Here is a 22,660-nt window from a genome sequence, read left to right on the forward strand (position 1 = left end):
CAAAAATGTTGCCTGAAGTAGATGGTAATCTGTTCAGAAGTAAAGCTGAGGATAGGAAAGCTGAACAACGGAAACCACCAGCCATGGAGGTTCAAGGCAGAGATGTGCCATGGTAGCTAGGATCTCTAAAAAGTGGCAGATTTGCACACAATCCAAGAACAAATGTGCAGAGGCAATTACCAACTGGCTTGAGGAAGATGGCTCCTTCACATCATAAAATGATGTACTACTAAAGGTCCAAAGGCCATGTCTCAGAGTCTGCAGGAGCATGTTTTTTTTAATTTTAAAAAAGCTGTACCTGTGGTGTAAATTGTACATGAAGATCCACTAGAGAAGACAGAAATACAAGAATGTATAATTACATGATGGAAAATGTAGGACAGCTACAGAGAACAGAAAAAGAAGTCAAAGACAGACATGTCATATCATTGCTGTCATATCATGCCCTATCTAATGCTTGTTAGACCAAACCAGACATTAGACTACCTGAAAGACAAACTGTTAGATTGGTATAGCCACAGAGTGGAAAATGTTGAGCCATTTCAAATAAGAAGAAGTAAAGGCCAAGAGCACATGATTCAAAGACAAGTGAAGATAGAGAAGGAGAAGATTGCCAACTTCACAGTTATTTTGGGAATTAGGTCATCCAGTTAACGCTTTGGCTTAGGGTCACCAAGCCACATGATGAGGATAATAGTTCTTTAAAGCAATGAAAGCAAAACCAAGGGCCCATCTCTGGTAGAGCATCTGATGGAAGGAGGTTAGTCCTGCATTTCTAAACTGCCCCATCCCTTGTCTCATACCATTCATGTCTGATTCAGAATAATATCTACTCTCAGTGAAGCAATTAACTGGTAGTGGTAATTCAAAGAAAGGTGAGTACCATCAAGAAGTCAAAGTAAGTCCAAACCAAGGAAAGTGATTTTACTAAATTGGCTTGAGCTTAATGTCTTCTGAAATTAGTAAAGTTTGTCATGTCCTATTACTGAATTCAATCTACTTATTCAGACACTTTGCTAATGAAATCTTACTTTGAGGTTACATTTTATTATATTTTCATCTAAGCTTAGCATATGAGAGAGGTTCATCCCTTACCCAGAGAAGATTCAGTTAGAAAACAGAAACTGGATGACAAATAGGAACACGAGGTTACCTCTACATTAACAAAATAGTATATACTAGGGATAGGGAATTAGATCTAGTCTGGGAATTAAATTCAGTCCCCACCTATCAGTGTGAGTTAGATGATGTTAATAAAGAGTAGGACTTAAGGAAGGAAGATACCTCCCTCTACTAAATCCCCTTTTCCCAGATGCCTGTCCTGGGTCAGTCTCTTCCTCAGGACTCCAGTGAGGAGTCAGCAGATGAGCTGTCCCTGTTGGACTCTCAGGAGGCTGAGGAAGAAGTGGCAACAGAAGCATTTCAGCCTTGTAGCTCATCCCCAGCTCTCAGCCAGCATCCAGCTGAATCTACTCAAGCCCTCAGGTCTCCAGAATCACCTGTGGGAAGATGCAGGCATCGGCTGAGGGCTGAGTTAAAGGAAAAGCAATGTAGTGCTAGGCTTATGGCATGCAGACATCTGACGCAGGACTCTGAGTCTTTCCAGGATGCATCTGACAGTCTGCCAGCTGAAGATAAGCACGAGGAAGACAGAGAGCCAGTTGTGGATGCAAACTCGTGCATTCCTGAGCTGAACTGCTGACACTTTGAATCTGACTCCTTGGCTTCTTGACCCTTAGACTGGACTCTGCATTCCTGACCCACGGCTTGTGCTTGGACTATGCTCTTTGAATCTCAGCAGCTTCTGGCCTTGCAGCTGCTGTAATCTGATCCCTGGCCAAGCCAGCAGAGATTTCACCCACCCTCACACACATAGGGAAAGGCAAAACTCCCTGCTTATCTCTGAATAATGGCTGACCTTGCTGCTGCAGCTTTAGCAGCTTTAACTGTTCAGAACCAGGTACTAATAGTACAGGTACAGCAACTATCAACTACTGTTGCTCAGTTACAACAAGTAGCAGCAGCTCTACTAGCTGCCTCAGTACCTAGCAAGTGCCCTATTAGTCCTCCAGACAAATATGGGGGCAAGCCAGAGGATTTTCCTGCATTCCTGGGACAATGCACACTCTATATGAAGGTGAGAGAAAGAGACTTTCCTAATGACCAGACCAAGGTCTGTTTCATTTTAAGCCTGTTGAAAGACAAAGCTGCCAAGTGGGCTACCCCCTTCCTGGTAGTTGATTCTCCTTTGCTGAATAACTACACAGCGTTTCTGGCTCAGTTCAGGGCTGCCTTTGCAGAAACTCAAACACTAGCCCAGGTCAATTGCCAGATCAGGCGGTACAGCAAGGCAAGGGGTCTGTAGCAGACTACACCTCAGAGTTCTGGCTTCTTGCACAAGATCTGGATTGGAACGAGGTTGCCATGAGAGACCAGTACCTGGAGGGACTTTCTGAGGATATCCTGGATGAAGTAGGTAGGGTGGAGCACCCTACAACATTGGAAGAGACTATCCAACTCTGTCTGCAGATAGACGGGTGCTTAAACCACCGACGGCGGGCCTGACTGGGAGCTCATGTTCAAGGGCCAGGGCACACCCAGCTTCTTGTTCCTCCACCCAGCTAGGTCCATGGAGACCCTAACCCTGATACTCCAGAACCCATGCATATGGGGGCTGCAGGTTTTTGACTTTCCAAGGAGGAAAAGGAAAGGCATCACCGTGCCAACCTCTGCTTATACTGCAGTAGACCAGGTCATTACATTAGTACCTGTCCTGAAAAGTGGAAGATTCTGGCAAACTTCAAGCTCCAGGTCAGCGCAGGCCTAGCTACCTGGGGCGTGCCACAAACTCCAATAGGTCTACCAGTAGCGGACCACAACACTTGCTAGTGCCAGTCAAGGTGCAGCTTTATGAGGGGCAATGGCTCCTGGCACATGCCCTAGTGGACTCAGGAGCATCCCGGTCCTACATGGATGCTGGTTTCGCTGCCCAACACCAGATTCTGCTCCTCCACAAAAAGGTGCAAATCCCAGTTGAGGCCATTGATGGACGATTCCTACGGTCTGGTCCCATCATAAAGGAGACAATGCTTCTGACCATGTGTATATACCGCCATCAGGAACGCCTACACTTGGACCCAGATACCCCGCTTTCCATTGGTGTTGGGTATGGACTAGTTGGAGACATAACCCCCTAATTGATTGGTCCCAACAGGAGCTGAAATTCCGAGAACCCTGCCTCCACCAAGTCTCCAAGACGGTCCTGGTTACTACAAGCTCTGAGGTGACACCTGAACTCCTTCTGGAATATCAGGACTACCAGGATGTCTTCGAGGAGAAAGGGGCAGATTGGCTTCCACCCCATAGACCGCAGCATTACCCTGAAGCCAGACACACCCGTGCCTGTGGGCTGGCTGTACTCATTGTCAGAGCCAGAACAGGAAGCTCTATGCGACTTCTTGGAAAAAAACTTGAAGCGTGGCTTCATCTGAACTTCCACGTCCCCGACTTCTGCCCCGGTGCTCTTTGTGAAAAAGAAAAGTGGTGAATTGCAACTCTGTAATGATTACAGGGCCTTGGACAAAATCACCATTCGAGACTGGTACCCACTTCCTTTGATCCCTGAATTACTGGACCAGGTGCACAAAGCACAGATGTTCACTAAGCTGGATCTGTGTGGGGCCTACAACTTAATCCATATCAAAGAAGGAGACAAGTGGAAAACAGCCGTTGGTACCTGCTATGGGCAGTTTGAATACTTACTAATGCCATTCAGCCTGTGCAATGCTCCAGCCATTTTCCAGAGCTTCATCAATGACGTATTCTGTGACCTCTTGGACCAGTTTGTAGTCATCTATCTCGATCACATCCTGATTTATTCCCAAGACCCAGCACATCATGCTGAACATGTGCACACTGTTCTGCAATGGCTACGTGACCACTGTCTGTATGCCAAGCTAGAAAAATGTGAATTTCATGCCAGGTCCATTGATTTCTTAAAGCATTGCATCACATCAGAGGGCATCGCCATGGACCCTGCCAAAGTGGAAACTCTGCTCTGGTGGCAAGCACCAGATAACCAAAAGGATCTCCAGCAGTTCCTTGGGTTCACAAACTACTATCGTCAATTCATTGCAGGTTATGCTGCTTTTTCCGTTCTGTTAACTTGGCTGTTGTGACCCCGAGAGCCTTTCCGTTGGTCTCCAGAGGCTCAACAAACATTCCAAAGACTAAAAACCCTGGTTGCCCCAGAACCGGTGCTCCAGCATCCTGACCCTCAACTTCCTTTTGTAGTGGAAGCAGATGCCTCCAGCTATGCCGTCAGGGCTATCCTATCTCAGCAAGTCACCCCCACTGCTCTGTTACACCTCTGTGCATATTACTCTCGCCAATTGACCCCTGCTGAGCAAAACTACACCATCTGGGAGCAGGAGCTTTTGGCTATTAAGACAGCTTTTGAGGTCTGGAACCACTATCTCGAAGGAGCAAGACATCCAGTTATAGTTCAAACAGGCCATAGGAACTTAGAACACTTGCAAACAGCACGATGTCTCAACCAAAGATTAATACGGTGGTCCCTGTTCTTTAACTGTTTCAATTTCCGAATCCAATACATCCCTAGCACTCAGAACAAACGAGCCAATGCCTTGTCCCGCAAGTCAGAATACACAGTACCTACAGGTCTGAGCCCCACACCGGCCACAGTATTGGCACCCGAGGTGTTTGCTGCAGACACCAATCGTCCAGCATTCCATGATCAGCTCAAGGAACAACAGTCATGTGATCCTTGGATTCGCAACAAACTGCACCACTTACAATAGTCCCCTACAATGGCTCCATCAGACTACGCCATGCACGAGGGTCTCTTGACCTATCAAGGGTGACTGTGTGTTCCTGCTGGTCCCCTGAGGGGAGAACTCCTACACTTGTGCCATGATGCCCGGCCTGCAGGGCATTTTGGATGATACAAGACCCTGGATTTACTCATGGGAGAATTTTGGTGGCCCCGAATCCAAGCTGTTGTGGCCTGATATGTAAGCACCTGCGAAGTCTGCCGCAGGGCCAAAAACCAGCCAGGCAAACCAGCAGGTTTACTACAGCCTCTGCCAACACCTCCACATCCCTGGCACTTAATGTCAATGGACTTCATCACCGATCTACCTAAATCTGGCCCATACACCAGTATCTTGGTGGTGGTAGGCCTGTTTAGTAAAATGAGTCATTTCATCCCTTGCATCGGACTTCCTACAGCTTGAGAGATGGCCCAGCTGTATCTGCAACATGTGTTTAGACTCCACGGTCTCCCAGAACAGATCATAACTGATCGAGGGAGTCAGTTCTCTACCCCGCTTCTGGAAGGCGTTACACCCCCTCTTGGGGACTGCAGTACATCTGTCCTCCTCACACCACCCCCAAATGGATGGACAAACAGAGAGGGTCAACGCCGTCCTGGAACAATACCTCTGCTGCTATATCAGTCATCAGCAGGATGACTAGGCAACTCTCTTGCCCTTGACTGAGTTTGCATACAATAACTCGGTACATGCTTCAACCCAACAGACTCCATTCATGGCCACTTATGGATACAATCCTCAGTTCTTCCCTCAGTGTTGCCAGTCACCTTGGTTCCTGCTGCTGATTCTTTCATTCAGGAATTACAAGCTCAACACACTATTCTACACGAACATCTTGATCAGGCCAAACAGGCATACAAAATCAATGCCGATAGAAAGCGACAGCCAGGAACGGCTTAGGTCCATCGGGACCGTCCGGGAGAGGAGATATCGGCTGCCATCGGGCGCGTCCCGCGGATCTCAGGGACGCCGCAAGTCCCAGATCGATCCGGGGAGAAGCTCTTGAAGCCGGCGGAGGAGAGGCAGCCAAAAATGGCTGCGAAAGCCGGGACAGCTCCAAAGGAAGATGGAAGAGAAGGGTGTCAACTGGGTGAGATGGACTTTTACTATTCAACTATTCTTAGAGAACACCTTAAGTAACTTAAAGAGATTTTTAAAAGTGAAGAAAAGTGGATTAAGCGGCGAGATTGAACCCTATTAAAAAAAAGAAGGGGGAGAAAATTTTTCTTTTCAACTTTCCCTTTTTAGTGGAATTGACAAGATGTTTTTCTTTTAAAAAAATATATTTTTAACTGGATTGGCTTTCTCTTTTTAATACTCAATAACTCTTTATTTTAAGCCTTTTTTTTTTACTAAGATTTCTTTATTGTTATAAGAAATTTATATCTTTTTGACTTTGAAATGGGGAAAGTGGAGTTAAGAGAAAGTAAATGAAAGAAAGTTGCACTGCCATTTAGAGGCGCGACTTAGTGCTTTTTTTTTCATTGTGACGCACGCTCAAAGACCCTGTGCTTTCTAAAAAGATAGTGGGATGTGCATGTTTATACAGGTGCCATCCGTAACTATAAACAAGAAAGTGGAGTTGAAAGCGACTTTGAAAACATTAAGATGGAAAGTTTGAGCCAGTCACAAGAGCCTTGATTAGTGGCAGTAGCTCTTTTTTCTGCTAGAAGCTCTGCTTTGCTCTCTATTCCCCCCCCCCAGATGGATTTTTTTTTTTAAAGAGGCTTAGCCTTTTCCTTCTTTTCCTTTTCTTTTTATTTTTCCTTCTTTTTTTTTTCTCTCCTTTTGCTTCTTTTTTCTCTTATTTTTGGCAAGAACAAAGATAAAGAATCCTTTGACTCAATGAAGGTTTATCAAGATAATAGACTATACGAGAAACACAATGCAGAAAAAGATCTTTAAACTATTGAGGATGACTATAAAAAATTGGAAGAAGAGCTGCAGAAATTCTCAAAAAAAAAAAAAAAGAAAAAGAAAAAAGATATTAAAGCTAAAATGGACTTAATTAAACATAAAACGGGATCATTGGAAAAGGAAGAAATAGTACAAGAAATCAGAAACATTAAACGGAATTATTGTGAGGCCTATAAACTGAGAATTAAAAGGGTTAATCAACTGATAAATGAAGAGAGACAGATTTGTTCTTGGCACTGAGGGTGAGAAAAAGATTATACAAGATTATAATGGAAAATCGTACTAAGAGAATGTACAAAAAGAAGAAGTAAAACAATATTGAAAGAAACTATTGCAGATGTTTAAAGAGAAAATCAGGGGAATACAACAATGATGGAACTGACAGAAGCTTCCAAAAACAGAATGTTCAAAAGGACACTTATTATTGCTTTCTCTTATCCAATAATATAGAAAAAAGGAATGAACAGCCAGATATTTTGGGATATTGAATGAAAAGGGTGAACTCAAAATTATGCAAGCGCTGGAATAAAGTATAAATTTGAGATATATAGTTAAAAATTGTATAACATGTAGTGAAATCTGGTTAGAACTGTAACTTGGTTAGAATTGTAATTGATATTGTAACTGATATTGGTTAGAATTGTAACTCTTAAGAATTGGAAAAATTAAAAAGTACTTATGCAGGAGGAAGTTATTCAAAATTATGGAATGTGCAGAGATGAGTTAAATTGAGATTTGAAATTAGAGTAAGAAGATAAGCAATTTTATATGACACGGGATTTGTTTTTATTAATGATTAGATGAGAAAATATAGTAATGTAATAGATTAGGAAATTTTATAATAGAAATTTGATATTAATTATTATATATATACACATATAATAGATAGATGGAGATGTATTACTAATCCTATTGAAAGTTAAAATTTTTTGTAATATATGATTTTATAGATTAGCTATGAATGATTAACAATTGTTAATTGATAAGTATACAAGTATATTTTGAATAGATGATATGAGAATTTAAGATTATGAAAGGGGCACCAACGAGTTTAACTGGTTGACACACGGTATAAAATGGAAGATGCTTTTTTATGTCTTTTTATGTTTTTGTTTGTTTATGTTTGTCTTGTGTTTGTTGTAAAAATAAAAAAAACATTATAAAAAAAAAAAAAAAAAGAAAGCGACAGCCAGGTGAACCACTTCAGGCTGGGAACCAAGTGTGGCTCTCCATTCTGTACCTCCCCAGCAATAAACCATCCCAAAAGCCGGACACCTGCTTCATTGGCCCCTACCCTATTGTAGAACAGATCAATCCAGTCGCTTATTGACTAAACCTGCCTCTAAATCTCCGAGTTCATCCAGTTTTCCATTGCTCCCTCCTAGTACCTGCCACCTCTCCAGATCCCCACGTTCCAGTGTACCTCCTTCTCCACCAGTATTGGTCAATGGCCAAGAAGAGTATGAAGTGGCCCGCATTCTGGATTCTTGCCTGTGCAGAGGCTGCCTCCAATACCTCATTGATTGGAAGGGGTATGGTCCCGAAAACCAGTCATGGGAACCCGCAGCTCAAGTGCATGCTCCCACATTGGTGCGCGCTTTTCATCGGGCGTACCCTCACAAGCCACAACCCATGTCTTTCCAGGAGGGGGTCTTTGGGGGGGGGGATAGTGTTCTGGGTCAGTCTCTTCCTCAGGACTCCAGTGAGGAGTCAGCAGATGAGCTGTCCCTGTTGGACTCTCAGGAGGCTGAGGAAGAAGTGGCAACAGAAGCACTTCAGCCTCGCAGTTCATCCCCAGTTCTCAGCCAGCATCCAGCCAAATCTATTCAAGCCCTCAGGTCTCCAGAATCACCTGTGGGAAGATGCAGGCATCGGCTGAGGGCTGAGTTAAAGGAAAGGCAACCCTTAGACTGGACTCTGACTTTCTGACTTCTGCATTCCTGACCCACGGCTTGTGTTTGGACTACGCTCTTTGGATAATGAATCTCAGCAGCTTCTGGCCTTGCAGCTGCTGTAATCTGATCCCTGTCCAAGCCAGCACAATGTCATCAATTTCATATGACAGATTAAGAGCAAGGCAAGGCTTAGGGGCAAGACTTGAGGGAAGGGCAGAACTGAATTTACAAAGTGTGTTTAGCTGAATTTGCAAGAGAAATGCAAATAAAATACTGTTCACATAAACTATCAGCAGCATGGCAGAATATAAAGGATTTAGAGATGATCTTAGGGAATGAATGAAAAGAGGGACTTGAAGAAAAGATTACTCAGTCCTAAGAAAGAGGGAAGTGTGAGAAAGAAACTCATAATAGCCCTGTCTTGATTTTGTTTAGTAAAAAATGTAACAGAGAAGCTGGGACAGGCTTTCAAGATTCAGTTATTATACTCTACAACAATAAGGTAGTATTCATGGAATCCTTGCAATGTCTGTTTCTTGTCCATAAATTCCCCTCCAAAGAATGGATAGTGACTGAAACAAGCTTAGTGAAATGACTTCCATTTCAAATCTGAAAATAAGATTTAAAACTCCACAAACAAAGCAAGCCCAAATATTTATATAGTATTTCAATTGTGTATGCATGGAAAAATGGTGTATTAGGTATTAACAGTGCAGTCTTGATCCAATGAATGAATGGGACTTTACTGCCAAAGAGATGTGTGTAGACTCAGTGAAAGAAAGCTGCAAGAGATACCATTTCACAAAATCATTTCTTCTTGAATGTAATTCACACAGTGTTGGTAGAACGACAATTTGACTCCAGCCATAGGAATGAGTATTTGATTCAGCTGGGAGTTGAATTCACTATTCCCAGATTGGAGTACTGAAATCCATTGAACTTACACATTAGTAGACATACACGATTGTGTTGTAATTTCGTTTTCAGTGTAGTATCAAGTTAAAACTAATATTTCCAGAATCTTTTCCTTTTTATGAAACCAGATTACAATATATCAGAAAATTGGCTGATTGCACAGATTCTCTCATTAATGTGAAACTACATTTGGGATTTGAAATAGCCTCTTTCTCAATGAAGTATTGTGCTCTACCAGTTCAGTAGATCCACACAGTTAAAATGCCACTGAAACTAAATGGCCCCAATTAGTGGTAATAAAAATACATTTGATGCTGAGAAAGAAGATAAGGGACTTCATCTCCTTACTGAATCAAAAGTGTTTCGATTAGGATAGGCTTAAATTTAAGGGCAAGGACAAACTGAAAATCATATGCAATCATTAAAAAAACAGAATGATTCTTTATAGCTCTGATCATGCTCAGTTTCCAACTGAGGCAATGTAGGAATAGAAAAATTCTCTTAGTACCTATACTATAGGTCATTAATATTTTGATTTTCAGCAGCATTGTATTTTAATCTGTCCACTGGTGTAACATAAGCATAACTAATTATTATTTCCCTTTTAAAAAGCATAGATATTCCCTTAGGTGGCTTTTTTTTTGCCACCATGGATTAATATGGCTCTCCTCCTAGAAGATATACCTTTAGGGGCCATATTCATATCTCAAAAAAGCTATATGCAGACATAATGGCACATGTCTGGATCTCAAAAAGCAGATACATTGCTGACTGAGAGTTAAATAGCCCTAAACCTAAGGTTGCAATTTATGGGTTTATATATTACTGTACATTGATATGTGTGGAAGAGAGCCCCCAGTAAGAAAGACTCATGTGATATATTTCATGTGATCTTTTCTGACACAGTGCTCTGCCTGGCTGCCCTCATCCAAGTCTGCATTAAGCATCCTTACCTGAAATACTATACGTAATTCAGATTTTTCTAAACTGGTGCCCTTCAAATGGGTTGGGACTGTTCCTTCTGGAGGATTCCAGGTTGGGAAAGCTGGCTCTATTTCCCAGACTGGAAGCCAGCTTCTGATGCCATGTTACTTGCCTTTAAGTACTTGCCTTAACTATAATGCTGTAGCTAAGATTAGATTTAGATTTCCCCCCCCCACACACACTTTTATTATTTTTATAAATAACTCAAGGTGGCAAGCATACCTAATACTCCTTCCTCCTCCTATTTTCCCCACAACAAGCCTGTGAGGTTGGTTGGGCTGAGAGAGAGTGACTGGCCCAAAGTCACCCAGCTGGCTTTCACGCCTAAGGCAGGACTAGAACTCAGAGTTTCCTGGATTTCAGTCTTGTGCCTTAACCACTAAACCAAATTAGATGGCTCCACTGTGGTTGATCTTTTTACTCTCTCTGTGTGGTTTGTATATTTTAACTTTTTTACAGTGTTTTTCATTTTTAATAAGGACTTTTTATATTTTTATAATTATTATTTTTATATATGTTTGTTGTTTTTACTGATTATTGTACGCCACTCAGAGTCACTTTTTATGAGATGGGCAGCCATATAAATGTAATAAATAAATAAAGAGCACTTTATCCATATCATTAGAGCTAAGGTGCTCCCTATGCCATGACATACCATGGGGAAAACATGCTGCATAGCAGGGCGTGTGAATCTGTGCCTGCTAGGGAGTAGGCTTCCCAGTGCTATCTCTTTCAACACTAGCCTAAAAGCTAGAAATGGCTTTGGTTGCTTGCAGCTACTTAGGAGGCAGAGTTACATTTAAAAGGATTGCTGTCAAAGAACTTCAATGTTAATTCTATAAAATAGCATTCCCACAATACAGCCTTCTAGCTACAATTCTAAACTTGAACTCATGAACTGAGAGTTTCCTTTTCTCTCAGAGCTCTTCCTCACAGCCATCTTAAAATGCCTCTGGGAGGCAGCACAGAAGGGTTGCTTTGAACTGCCCCAAGTCCTATTCTGCCTCAGTAACAAGGCCATGGAGTGGGGCTGTGCTTATAGTTTTAATGTGGAACAAGTTAAGGAAAGTGCTTGGTGGATTCCCCTGGCTTCATTTGCCCCCCACCCCCCCACACACACTGAAAATCACCAGCTAGCAGGAATAATATCTGCCAATCCCTCTCCTTAAGATGCGGTAAAGCTGAAATGGAGGTGTGTTTTGACAGTGGCCAGAATGGAGGGCTTAGTCATTTGTTAAAACTCACTTTGCTTTTCTGCAAGTGTTTTGCACCAGTTTAGTCAGTCTCCCTTTGAACACACCCAAACAAAACATGCTAAAGCTAATCTTGACTGTATACTGTATTTATGGCTGGAAGGAAGTCAATTTCTCCCCTACCCCATCCCCACCTTCTGAATTCTCCTGCCAGGGTCACCAAGTTTCTGAACCCAGGGAGTTGCTCCCACCTTACCTAAAATACCTGTTGAGGAGTGCCTTGTTTTTTCTCTCTCCCCTTCCTTTCTCTGAACAAATTAACATGAAAAGGTGAAATTCAACTGTAGCCAGGTTATTTTTGAACTGCAACCAGACTTCTTAAGCCTGAAAAGGAGATTACTTTTAAATCTGTGGTGTGAAAGGAGGTAGATTGAACATACACACATTCTTTCTTTTTCCTTTCCAATTCCTTAATGATTTGTTTTTTTCTGGAAAAAAAAAGACGAATAAATTCCTTATCTCCCTGCTACCTCTACAAGGATTATTGACCATTTTTAAGGATAACAGCTATTTATTTATTTTGAATCCTGTTGGAATAAATTAGCACAAGCTAAATGAGTGACCAGATGGGAGAGAGCATGTCCATTCTGGCTTAAAGTGTCCAGCAAGAGTTAAGGCAGAGTTAAGGCCTGCCCCTTAGATAGCTCATCACCAGCAGTGATGATCAGGCATCGTAGATTTGTGTCAGAAAATGAGAAAAGTGACTACTCTTAAGCTGAAACAGCTAAAGATAAATGTAACTGCCTTTCTGATGAGCTGGGGATGACATGCAAGTAATATCACTAAGACACAACCTTTAAGAATATTTAACAAGGTATCTTCATGCTACAGTTGGGAGGGACATGAGCTTTCAGAATTTGAGGAAAAGATGTTTTTAGATGTTCCATGTAAGTGCTACACACATTTTATAAGTATGCCGTTTCTCCTATTCAAAGAAAAGAAAGAACTCCTCCCTCCTTTGCTATGTCCAAGTGGTTGAGGCTGAACAAAATCAATTACTTATCATTTAGCTGGTTACTACTAAGTACTTTATTTTAATTAGGAATTTTTGAGGGGGAATAAAATGTTTTAGTAAATTAATTACTCAAAATGAAAAAGTATTTCTAAGAAAACCATTACGTGCCATTAATAAGTCAATACATTTCTCAGGAAATGAACTCAGCTTTTATTACTAGAAATTGTCATCAATTACTAAATATTGCTGTACCAATTACTGTACTTGTAGAATGGACAAATTATTGGATGGTTGTTAATAAAACCAGTTACAGATTTCAGTGGTAGAAAAGTGGTTAATAAATTCTTTGCTCTGGGTTCACTTATTAGTGAGAACTTTGCTAGTCAGTGATGCAATGTCTATGAGAACATTACTTCCATGTGAAAAAGGATGAAAATGTAGGGTTTAAAAAAAAAAAAAAAAGATCAGAACAGTTAATGAATTAAAGCAAAAGACAGCTAAGACCTCTTGAAATTTGGATCCATCTTACCCTTTTTCATTCTGTTTATTCTTGTATGATTGTAAGTTTATACTGAAAAGTTAGTTGTCCTTTAGCTCTGGTGATATTAAGGGCATATTTAGTCCTTATTTGATTACAAAGTCATATTTCTTTTGGCAACAATACAATTATTTGTCACTGCCTTCTTCCTATTTGTCATTTCCTCCTTTTGGGATATTTCACTGATTTCTCCCTCCAGCCTACAGATGTGGCATTTCCTTGTTGTCTCCTATTTGAATACTGACCATCTCCAACCCTGCTTAGTCTTTCCAAGCTCAGCCCAGGTTGGCTAAGTACTGCCACCTGCTGTGATTTCATTCAGCTGCATAGTTAACAATTATTTAATTAAATGTGCCAGGTAGGAATTCTGCTGTTGCTGGAAGGAGAATCCAGCAGACACTTTGTACTAGAGAAAAGCAAAATGTTCTTCAGTTATTCCTTCAGCCCCATTTCTCTCAGCAGCTGAAAGACCCACTGGAACACGGGACTCCAGAAATCCAATTATTCTGGGCATGAAATATGCATACAATTCAATGTACTTCTCATTTTAATCTGTAAATACCAAACAGAGGCTGTTTCTTATTTGCTGTGTACAGTAAGTCAGTACCAGAGTACCCTGGCAACTCCAATGGTCCCCCTTGATCATACAGTGTTGGCTTTTACCTGAATCCCAGTCCATAATTTTTAAACCTTCTGATGCAGCTCCTTCTCCCTTTCCCCACTAATGAAGACAGTATATTTTGTTTGCCAGCCAGGACAGTGTTTTTTTGTCCCAGCAAGACATATGTGCAATGTGAGTTACACTGAAATTCCCTAGCAAAGAAAAGTTTGGTTCAACAGAAGAGAAGATTAGATTTAGGTCTGTAATGATAATTCACAAGCAAAAGTTTAGGATAGTTTTGAAAGGGATTTTGTGGACTTCTGATCAACTTGACAAAGAGCCATTAGATCGTAGTAAAATCCTATGGGATACTGGCTCAGCTCAGAAATAATCACATTTCCATCTTTATCCTCCTCAGAACAGCATTGTCAGTAGAACGTAACAGTGTATGCACTTAAATTAAGACCAAACTGCATGGAATCTTTTGGGAGACCCTTATTTGTGTGTTATTTATTTACTCAGGAATTTTACATTTACATTTTTATCTTAGCTGAGCATGGTGCTAGAGCTTTTAGGTAACCCACTGTTCCTATATTAACATTTAGATTTGAAACCATTTTTATTACACTGATTAGTTTATACAACTGTACGAGACAACCATGCTTTGCCTCGATGTGGTGCTTTGCTACAAGAAGTTGAGACTATTTGTGTTGTTGAGGCTCAGAGATGATGCAGTTGGCTACAACAAGGGACTTGGTGTCACTTCAGAGGCTTCTTCTGGCATTAGCCAAAAAAGATTTCTATGCATGTAGCTTCATTTTGTTCTTTTTTAGGTTCTTTGTAAACAAGCTTTGAAGGGGCTTAGTCAAAGCTAATTACCCCTTAAAAGCTTTGCCTAGCCCTACTGTTTTATACTTTATTTAGTTTATTCTATGAGAGCATTGGAGGCAGCTATTAATTCCAAATAAAATATGAACAATTAAAACTCAATAATGTCACACACCTGGACTCCAGACCAGTGTTTCTCAACCTTGGCAGCTTTAAGATATGTGGACTTCAACTCCCAGAATTTCCCAGCCAGTTGAAGTCCACACGTCTTAAAGCTGCCACGGTTGAGAAACACTGATCTTTTTGTTGTTGTTGTTGTTCAGTCGTTAAGTCGTGTCCGACTTTTCGTGACCCCATGAATCATATTGCGCCAGGCCTTCCTGTCCTTCACTGCCTGAGTTTGCTCAGTTTCATGCTCATTGCTTCAGTGATGCTATCTAACCATCTCATCCTCTGCCGTCCTCTTCTCCTTTTGCCTTCAATAACACTGCTCTAGACATTTCATAAAAAGTTTCCAAAGTTGAGGTCCCAACTGTATCTGAAAACTTTTAAGGGGAACATCCAGCATACAACCTTCCATCACATTAAAGTAAAAATCTCCTCCTAGTCAGGCTCAACTTCTGTTGTGCTTATGGACATGAAAACTGCTGTTGCCAGTTTTCTTGGCAGGAAATTGCAAATGCATTGCTGTTGTCTTATTCTGGAATGTTTTGCCTACTTGCCAATCTTGCCTATAATGATGGAATTCCCTGGCAGTCTCCCATCTAATTACTAACCAGAGCCAAGCCTGCCTTGCTTGTCAAGGTCAGTGAAGGTTGGACAGGTTTTGCCACCTAGCTGTATAAATGATGACTTTCTTTCTCTTTAATTCCATTGCTGTGTTCCTGATCTGGTGGCGCTCAACAGCAGCATAGGTATACTTTTTTTGAAAATACATTTACATAAAGTTTGTTGAAACCTCAGGAAACAGCAAACACCCCATATTTAAAAGGTCAAACATTTCTCTCCAGACTCTGCTTGCTGGCAAAACTGATATTTTTGTTCAGTTATTTAGACAGTCCTCACAGGCAGACATTCATTCAGATATGAGTTTGCCAGAAAACAGCTAAACCTGTTAGCATACCTACAGCTGTCATGGCCTAATATCCAGTCTGGATTTATCAACAGACACGGCCCAGACTACTAACTCAGGGTTCCTCAACCTTGGCAACTTTAAGACAGGTGGACTTCAACTCCCAGAATTCCCCAGCCAGCCTGAGAGTTGAAAGATGGGAGTTGAAGTTCACCCAACTTAAAGTTGCCAAGGTTGAGGAACCCTGCACTAACTGAAGCCTTCATAGTCCCTATGGATAGGAGTAAAATTGCCTAAACAAACTAAGTAACAATTCCCACTTGAGCTTTGAAGTGCAGTGTAATTCACACAGTGTCTTTACATACTTAATTTCACTTAATACCACAAGCGATGGATGGATGTGTGGCTATTTTTCTTTGTGTAAAAGAAAACCAGGAGCAAAAATAGCTATATTGCTGTGGCATGGTTTTTAAGCCAGTTCATTGGAAAAATTAAGGATTCATCCAGTTATCTAGCACCTCCATGCTAGATAACTTTCTCACTATTAGTAAGAAATGTAAAATACTATAGAAGAATCTACTGTATGAGTTCCTGAACAAATTACATATGTTGTTATTTTGCTCTTTAATACAGTGGAATAAAAATAACTTGCTAAAGGACCCATAGAATGTATTAGTTGACCAAAAGCAACGTGGGTAGGGGACTAGGGAGTTAATGTTCAGTGTGTCTTCATAGCAACTTTATAGTGTCAGCCAGCCATCATTAAAGTGTTATAAAGCCTGACCTCGTCACTCTTATTCTGGCATAAGAAGGGTTGCGTGTCTCTGTAAGTCCTGAGTGGGGAAATGATCAGAGTGACATGGGAAAAGAATTCTGTGAGAAATGGTTGAAACAACATAAGTATGAGCATGGGGGAGATATTGAGCAATGCCACTGAAAGCTCTTGAAACAGACAATTATTTGTTTTGCTTTTCTTTTTCAATTCCTCTCTCACCAATTTTTGTCTTGCATGGCATAAAGGGAGGATTTCCCCCCTCTACTTTCCTTCTATTTTTAGCTTGCCAGGTTGTCTAATCCAAATCAGCCGAAATCAACTTGGAGTATGTTTTCAAAAGGATTTAGAGGAGTTGGAAATGGAAAGGGTGGTCCTCTGGAAGTGCTGCAAAAGTGGAGGAGTCAAGGAAATAGCAGTGGTCAGTGCAGACTTTTTCCCTTTCACAATTACCATAACCAGCTGATGAAACCTGAGGCCTACAGACACTTCCAAACCCAGACCAGTTATACAGATAAAACCTTCATCTGTAGTTAGTTATTAGATTGCATTCCCTGTTGATGTGTTATGTTATTTTGAATCTGAGCCTTTTGCCACCTTATATCTTCCAGATGAGTTGGACTTAAGCAGCGACAACTACAGCCATGCTGAGTTGGGGGGGGGGTGTGGATGTTAAAATCCAGCACCTCTTGAGAATACAAGAGGGGGAAAAGTTGTATTAAGTATCTTCTCTCACAATGCACTGGGGAGTCTTTGACTTAAAGCAGATCACTACAGGAATGCTTTAGGTCCTCAAAGAAAGAACAGACAGCAAGGGTGGAGACACAAAACATGGCTGCTTAACAAGACCCCAGTGCTCTCTTGCATACAAAAAAGAATACAATATGAAAGATGCTTGTATGCTGATGCTGGAGCTTTACATCAGTGTTTCTGGTGGCTGGCTGGGGAATTCTGGGAGTTGAAGTCCACACATCTTAAAGTTCTCAAGGCTGAGAAACACCGGTCTACATGATAGAACTAGAATGCTTAGTATTAAAAGAGAATAGATGGAGGTGTTTCAGAAACTTGAAGGAACAAGTTGATTATTCATAATTACAGCATCTGTATCAGCATGGGGGAGGACATGGTTTATTTCTGTTATTTTTATTCTGCCTTTCTACAGTGGTTTATATCAAGGTATATTACCAATACAGTAATAAAACATACTGTGTATAAGCAAAACAAGAACAAGACAAAGTGCCCCAAGTAACATTACTGTTGCAAACTCTTCAATTAAGAAACATTAAGTATGGGGCTGATACTTTTAAGTTTAGGCCAAAGGCATTGGGAGAAAAAAAACACCAGTTATTTCTACAGCCAAAATTCTATACCATAAAGAACTGTCTCCTGCTCCAGTAATATCAAATAAGCAAAATGCCCTAACATAAAAGAAGAGAGTCATATTTACTTACCTATGCTGCAATTCTTCATTGCAAATGAATCAACAGCAGCTGTACTCCTGTTCCCATTAGCAGTATATTCCAAGGAGATCCGAAAAGGCTTTTCTAGACGTCCAACCTTTTCCTGAAGAAGCACCCATCTGTTTTCACAACATAAGAAGAAGAAAGAAGAGAGGACAAATATGGTAAGGAAAAGAGCTAGCTGGCAAGAAGCACATATCCACAAGCAGCCATTCCACAGCTGCCCCATCACACAGTTCCCCAAGGCCTCATTTCTACTGAATTCCCCTAAAAAAACCCTAGTTGCTTTGTGTTTTTTTAAAAAGAAGAAACTAAAGAATAAAGCTTTGTGGAGAATTGGGATATTACTAGGAATGGATGCTACCAGCTAGTGACACTTTTATGACCATGATCATGCTACTGTAGTTAGAGATCTCTTGAAGACTTCCTTGTGCAGCTTAAAATCAGCAGAACTTTGCTCTGTGTGTGGCTTCCCCATGAATGGAGCTATGAACTACAGAACACCCAGGAATGCTTGAAATACCACCCTCGCTACCTGCTGGGAGTTGAGCAGCATATAAATTTTAAAAATGCCAACTCCAGTTCTTTAGGCTGGATTTGGCATTTTTATCCACCTATCGAGTCCTTCCCAAGGACCTGGGATAGGCAGATGTTATTGTTTGATGGTGTTAACGGTATTGTTGCAGGATGTAACCTGTTCCAAGTAAAGCTGCCTTTTGCAATTGACTGCTGGTGGTTTGTCAGTGCTCCAGATGTTTTGGGATTGCATCCAAGGCACCTATTACTATTGATACTATCTTTGCTTTCTTTTGCCACAGTCATTATATTTCTATTTGCAGGTCTTTGTATTTTGTGATTTTCTCCAGTTCTTTCTCTTCTATTCTGCTGTCTGCAGGTATTGCAGCGTCCACTATCCAGACTTTTTTGTCTTTCTTATCAGCAATTGTTAATTCTGGGGTGTGATGAGGCAGGTGCTTGTCTGTTTGAATTCTAAAGTCCCAGAGCACTTACAGCTTCTTCATTTTCTATTACTTTATCTGTTTTGTGGTCCCACCAGTTCTTGCTTGCAGGCAAATGGTATTTCTTGCAGTTACTCCAATGCACCATTTGTTTTATTATTATTATTGTCAGTCACACAGTCAGCCAGATGATGATGATATTACTACTACTACTACTACTACTATTATTCTCTGAGCCCATGTGAATCTGGTAACAAGTCTCTCTCCAGGGACTGTGTGGTAATTGTAATTCCCAGCCTTATACCTCTAAAGCATTTTTCTCACTCAAGCAAATGGCATCTCATTTCCAACACTGTTATTAGCTTTAAAATTAAAATTAGCAATTGGGGGGTGGGGATGGGATATGGAACTTATGAACCTGAATAACAAGATTCATGAACAAAGTAATTATAATTATCCTACATATACCAGCAATTAACAAATTCCCCTTCTAGTGGAAATCCTTTTCTAGTGAAAAGATTCCATTTCAGTGAAATGAGATAAACATGAGCAATATTAATAAACTTGTGAAAATCACTATTATTTTTCTTCATGGCTGTATTTCCACAGCACAACTGACCTATTCAGGCTACTGTCCTATAGTATCCACTTGTGTTTGTATGCTGCCAGTGCATAATCATGAGTGCTTGGGCAAATGGAAAAGAATGGTTCTTGAAAGATTTCCAGCAATCACAAATGTTGTTAAATGGATGTCACTTCTTCCTATTTTCTCTCATTTTGAGGGGAAAAAAAGCCATGATGAGTTGCTCAGTTTGATGCATAACAGTCTACAGCTGCAGGGGTATGAAAAGTAAAATGAGCAACGAGAGGGAGTCCCTAGACTAGCCCTATTTTGTGGGGCCACTCTAAGACTTTCTTTCTATGCTAACAGCTCCATTAACCTTCTCATCCCTTTTCAGATGATGAAGAAGTTAGTTCAGCTCAAACTAATTCCAGTGCTAAGAAATTCTAGGACTAAAAACTAACACCTCTTTATTAATTAAATATATAATGTAGTAGAAGCACAGGAGATTTTCTTAGTGAGGATTTTTTTGAAAGGTTTGGATCACAGAGAGAATAAATATGAATAATTAAAAACTGAAGTAGCATAGTGGTTATCTCTATAATTACTACCTAGAGATAACTACTATGCCACTTCTGTTTTTAATTTTGCCTTTTTTGGCTCCAATATTGGCAAACTCGTCACCGCTCATAAATGGTGACACAGTGCCATGATGAAGCTGTAACAACTCCTCCTCTGCTCCAATTCCTTGAATCTGCTCCTTCTAGATTCATGATTTACAGAATCCCAGGACTACAATGCAACTTCTGCTTTGCTTAGTATTTTACTCCAGTTGGCAATATACAGGCTGGAGAGTTTTTTAAGGATCTGTGAGAGACAACTGATAATAGAAAGTTCTGGAGTTATTTTCCCCCTCCTCCTAGGACCTGTTTTTTGAGATCATTACTTTTGCTTCATGGATTTCTTTGGGTCACCAAATTGAGAACACTTCATAAAGACAAATAAGATTTCTTGCTTAGGTTATTGCAGTTGCTCATCTGTTAGCAAACAAAAGGACAGGTGCCTGAAAAGCAGTGCTAGAAAAACTTCCAGAATAACTCCAGCTGTAATAATTAATGTATTGTTTCCCTTCATTTTTTTTTTCTTCAGCAAGCAGAATTAGGCACCTGTCATTTCAATAACAATAACATTTTTAAAAAAAATAAAAGTCATCTAAGGCGTTACATCAGCACTTATCACTGAAACAAACTACGGAGTGCTTTCTCAAAAATTCAAGAACTGTTGATGAACGTGCCTTATTACAAAAGCTACAGAAGCTGCTTTTTCAGTTACAACCCCATTTGAGTTAGTTGAAGTATGGATTGAAATAGTAAGTTTTTATTGTTGTTGTTATTCTGTGATAATTGTTTTTGTTGTACTTTGCATTTGTCCCACTAAGTTGCAGGGTCTGCTCGCCTAGTAGTTCACATAATGCATAATGTGACAAAGAATTATGTTTTGCAGTTGGCTTGTCGCCCAGCCTGGTACTGATTAGGGCTGAGAGAGAGTGATTGGCCCAAGATCTCCAAGCTGGCTTCCGTGCCTCAGGGAGGACAAGAACCTGGGTCTCCCCACTCCTCCTCTAGCACCTTAACCACTACATGATATTGGCTTTGTCTATGGTTAACATTTTTAAAACATTTTCTCCATCAAGCTGGTGCCTTCTCATTGTGCTGGACTTCAGCTCACCTCATTCTGAATTAAAATGTGTCTAACTGGGAAAGCTGCAGTCAAAAATACAAACACATTATGAGTTGTGTTCTGTAAAATTTTCCACAGCGTTCACCCCAGCAGAAACTTAGAAGTGAGTTAACAAATATGCTAAAGATGCTCTGGAGCAAAACATCAGGAGTGCAGAGGAATTAGAGAAAGAACACTATAGAAAGTTTTTTGAAATGTAATGTTTTAAAATGAATATTTTAGAAATATTAACAATTTGTCTTTGAAAGGGCCTGAATCTGCAATGTAAAATGGAAGCAGAGGCTGTGGTCCTACCTGTATCAAAATGGGAAAGGTGCTAATTTGTTACAGGGAGGTCTGTGGGTGGGCGGAGGTCTAAAAAGTCAGAATGGCAGCCAGAACCATGCGGTTAAAACCCCAACCCTTTTCTACATGCATCACAATTCAACTGCATATATCTTGACTTTTTTTTTACCATCTCCCTGTGGACACCCCTGATTCATTGTCAGTCATGAACTACGAAATAATTCCTATTTTTGCAAGGTGAGTGCCACTGTCTTTCTCTGTGCAGGTAAAAATCGGAATGCGATTTATGGGTCAAGGACACAGGAGCATCAGACATGTCCAAATGCCACCTTTGGCTAGTTCTGTTTAAAATCTGACAAAAAGTAGCTTGATTTGCCACCTGGAAATCCTAATAGAGAATTATTCTTTCAGAAGCAAAGACAGAAGCTAGCTTTAGAGATGATTTACGCTGAAATGTTACAGCATCTGTGTGTCATGCAAAACATCTCTTACCCTTTCCAAGACAGATGGATTTTAATTCCAGGTACATGGTGGCCCTCAATAATGATTTCTATTTCTTTGACACCACCAACCCTCTGGCTAAATGTGTCAGGAGTTTTAGAAATTGTTTTCCTGAGTTACTGGTGCAATAAACTTTACTTTTAAATTTTCTGGACACCCATAGTTTACCATCAAAACTATATTAAACTTTCAGAGCTAATGCCAGGCAGGTATTTTATGCTGCTGGAATTCATAGCAGTAGAAGGTCCAGAGGGGGCCAGATTCATTTAAAAAAACTGCAGCACTGCCTTTAGGAGCGACTGATCCTCACACAAAGAGTATGTGGCTCTGAGGCCAATTTCTATGAAGCGGATGCCCGCTTCACAGACAAAATCCCCAAAGAAAAAATAGACCACTAATTGCCATGTTTTTCTTTAGCTGTCTTGGCAGAAGTGCCACACAGTGAGGGCCTCATGGAGTACAAGTTTTGTTCAGTCCTTGAGATGGGAGGATTGTTAAGATGTATTGTCGGCAGGATTCACAGGGAAAAGGCTACTGCAGCTATTGCCCAGGCAAATTCTGTCTGTCTGT

At 40.7% G+C, this 22,660-nt stretch overlaps 1 protein-coding gene across 1 annotated transcript in view; it reads right to left on the minus strand.

Moving 5' to 3' along the window:
- Nucleotides 1–22,660, minus strand: part of ALK (ALK receptor tyrosine kinase) — a 632,586-nt gene that overhangs the window by 178,807 nt on the left and 431,119 nt on the right. Inside the window, exon 5 of the mRNA XM_088145791.1 lies at nt 18,035–18,162. Within this exon, the coding sequence (XP_088001917.1) occupies nt 18,035–18,162 (128 nt within the window). The remainder of the gene's footprint in view (nt 1–18,034; nt 18,163–22,660) is intronic.

The sequence above is a fragment of the Python bivittatus genome, unplaced genomic scaffold, assembly GCF_059951505.1.
Source record: "Python bivittatus isolate LINGU-HERP-01145 unplaced genomic scaffold, Pbiv_v1 ctg000020_np1212, whole genome shotgun sequence".
Lineage (NCBI taxonomy): Eukaryota > Metazoa > Chordata > Lepidosauria > Squamata > Pythonidae > Python > Python bivittatus.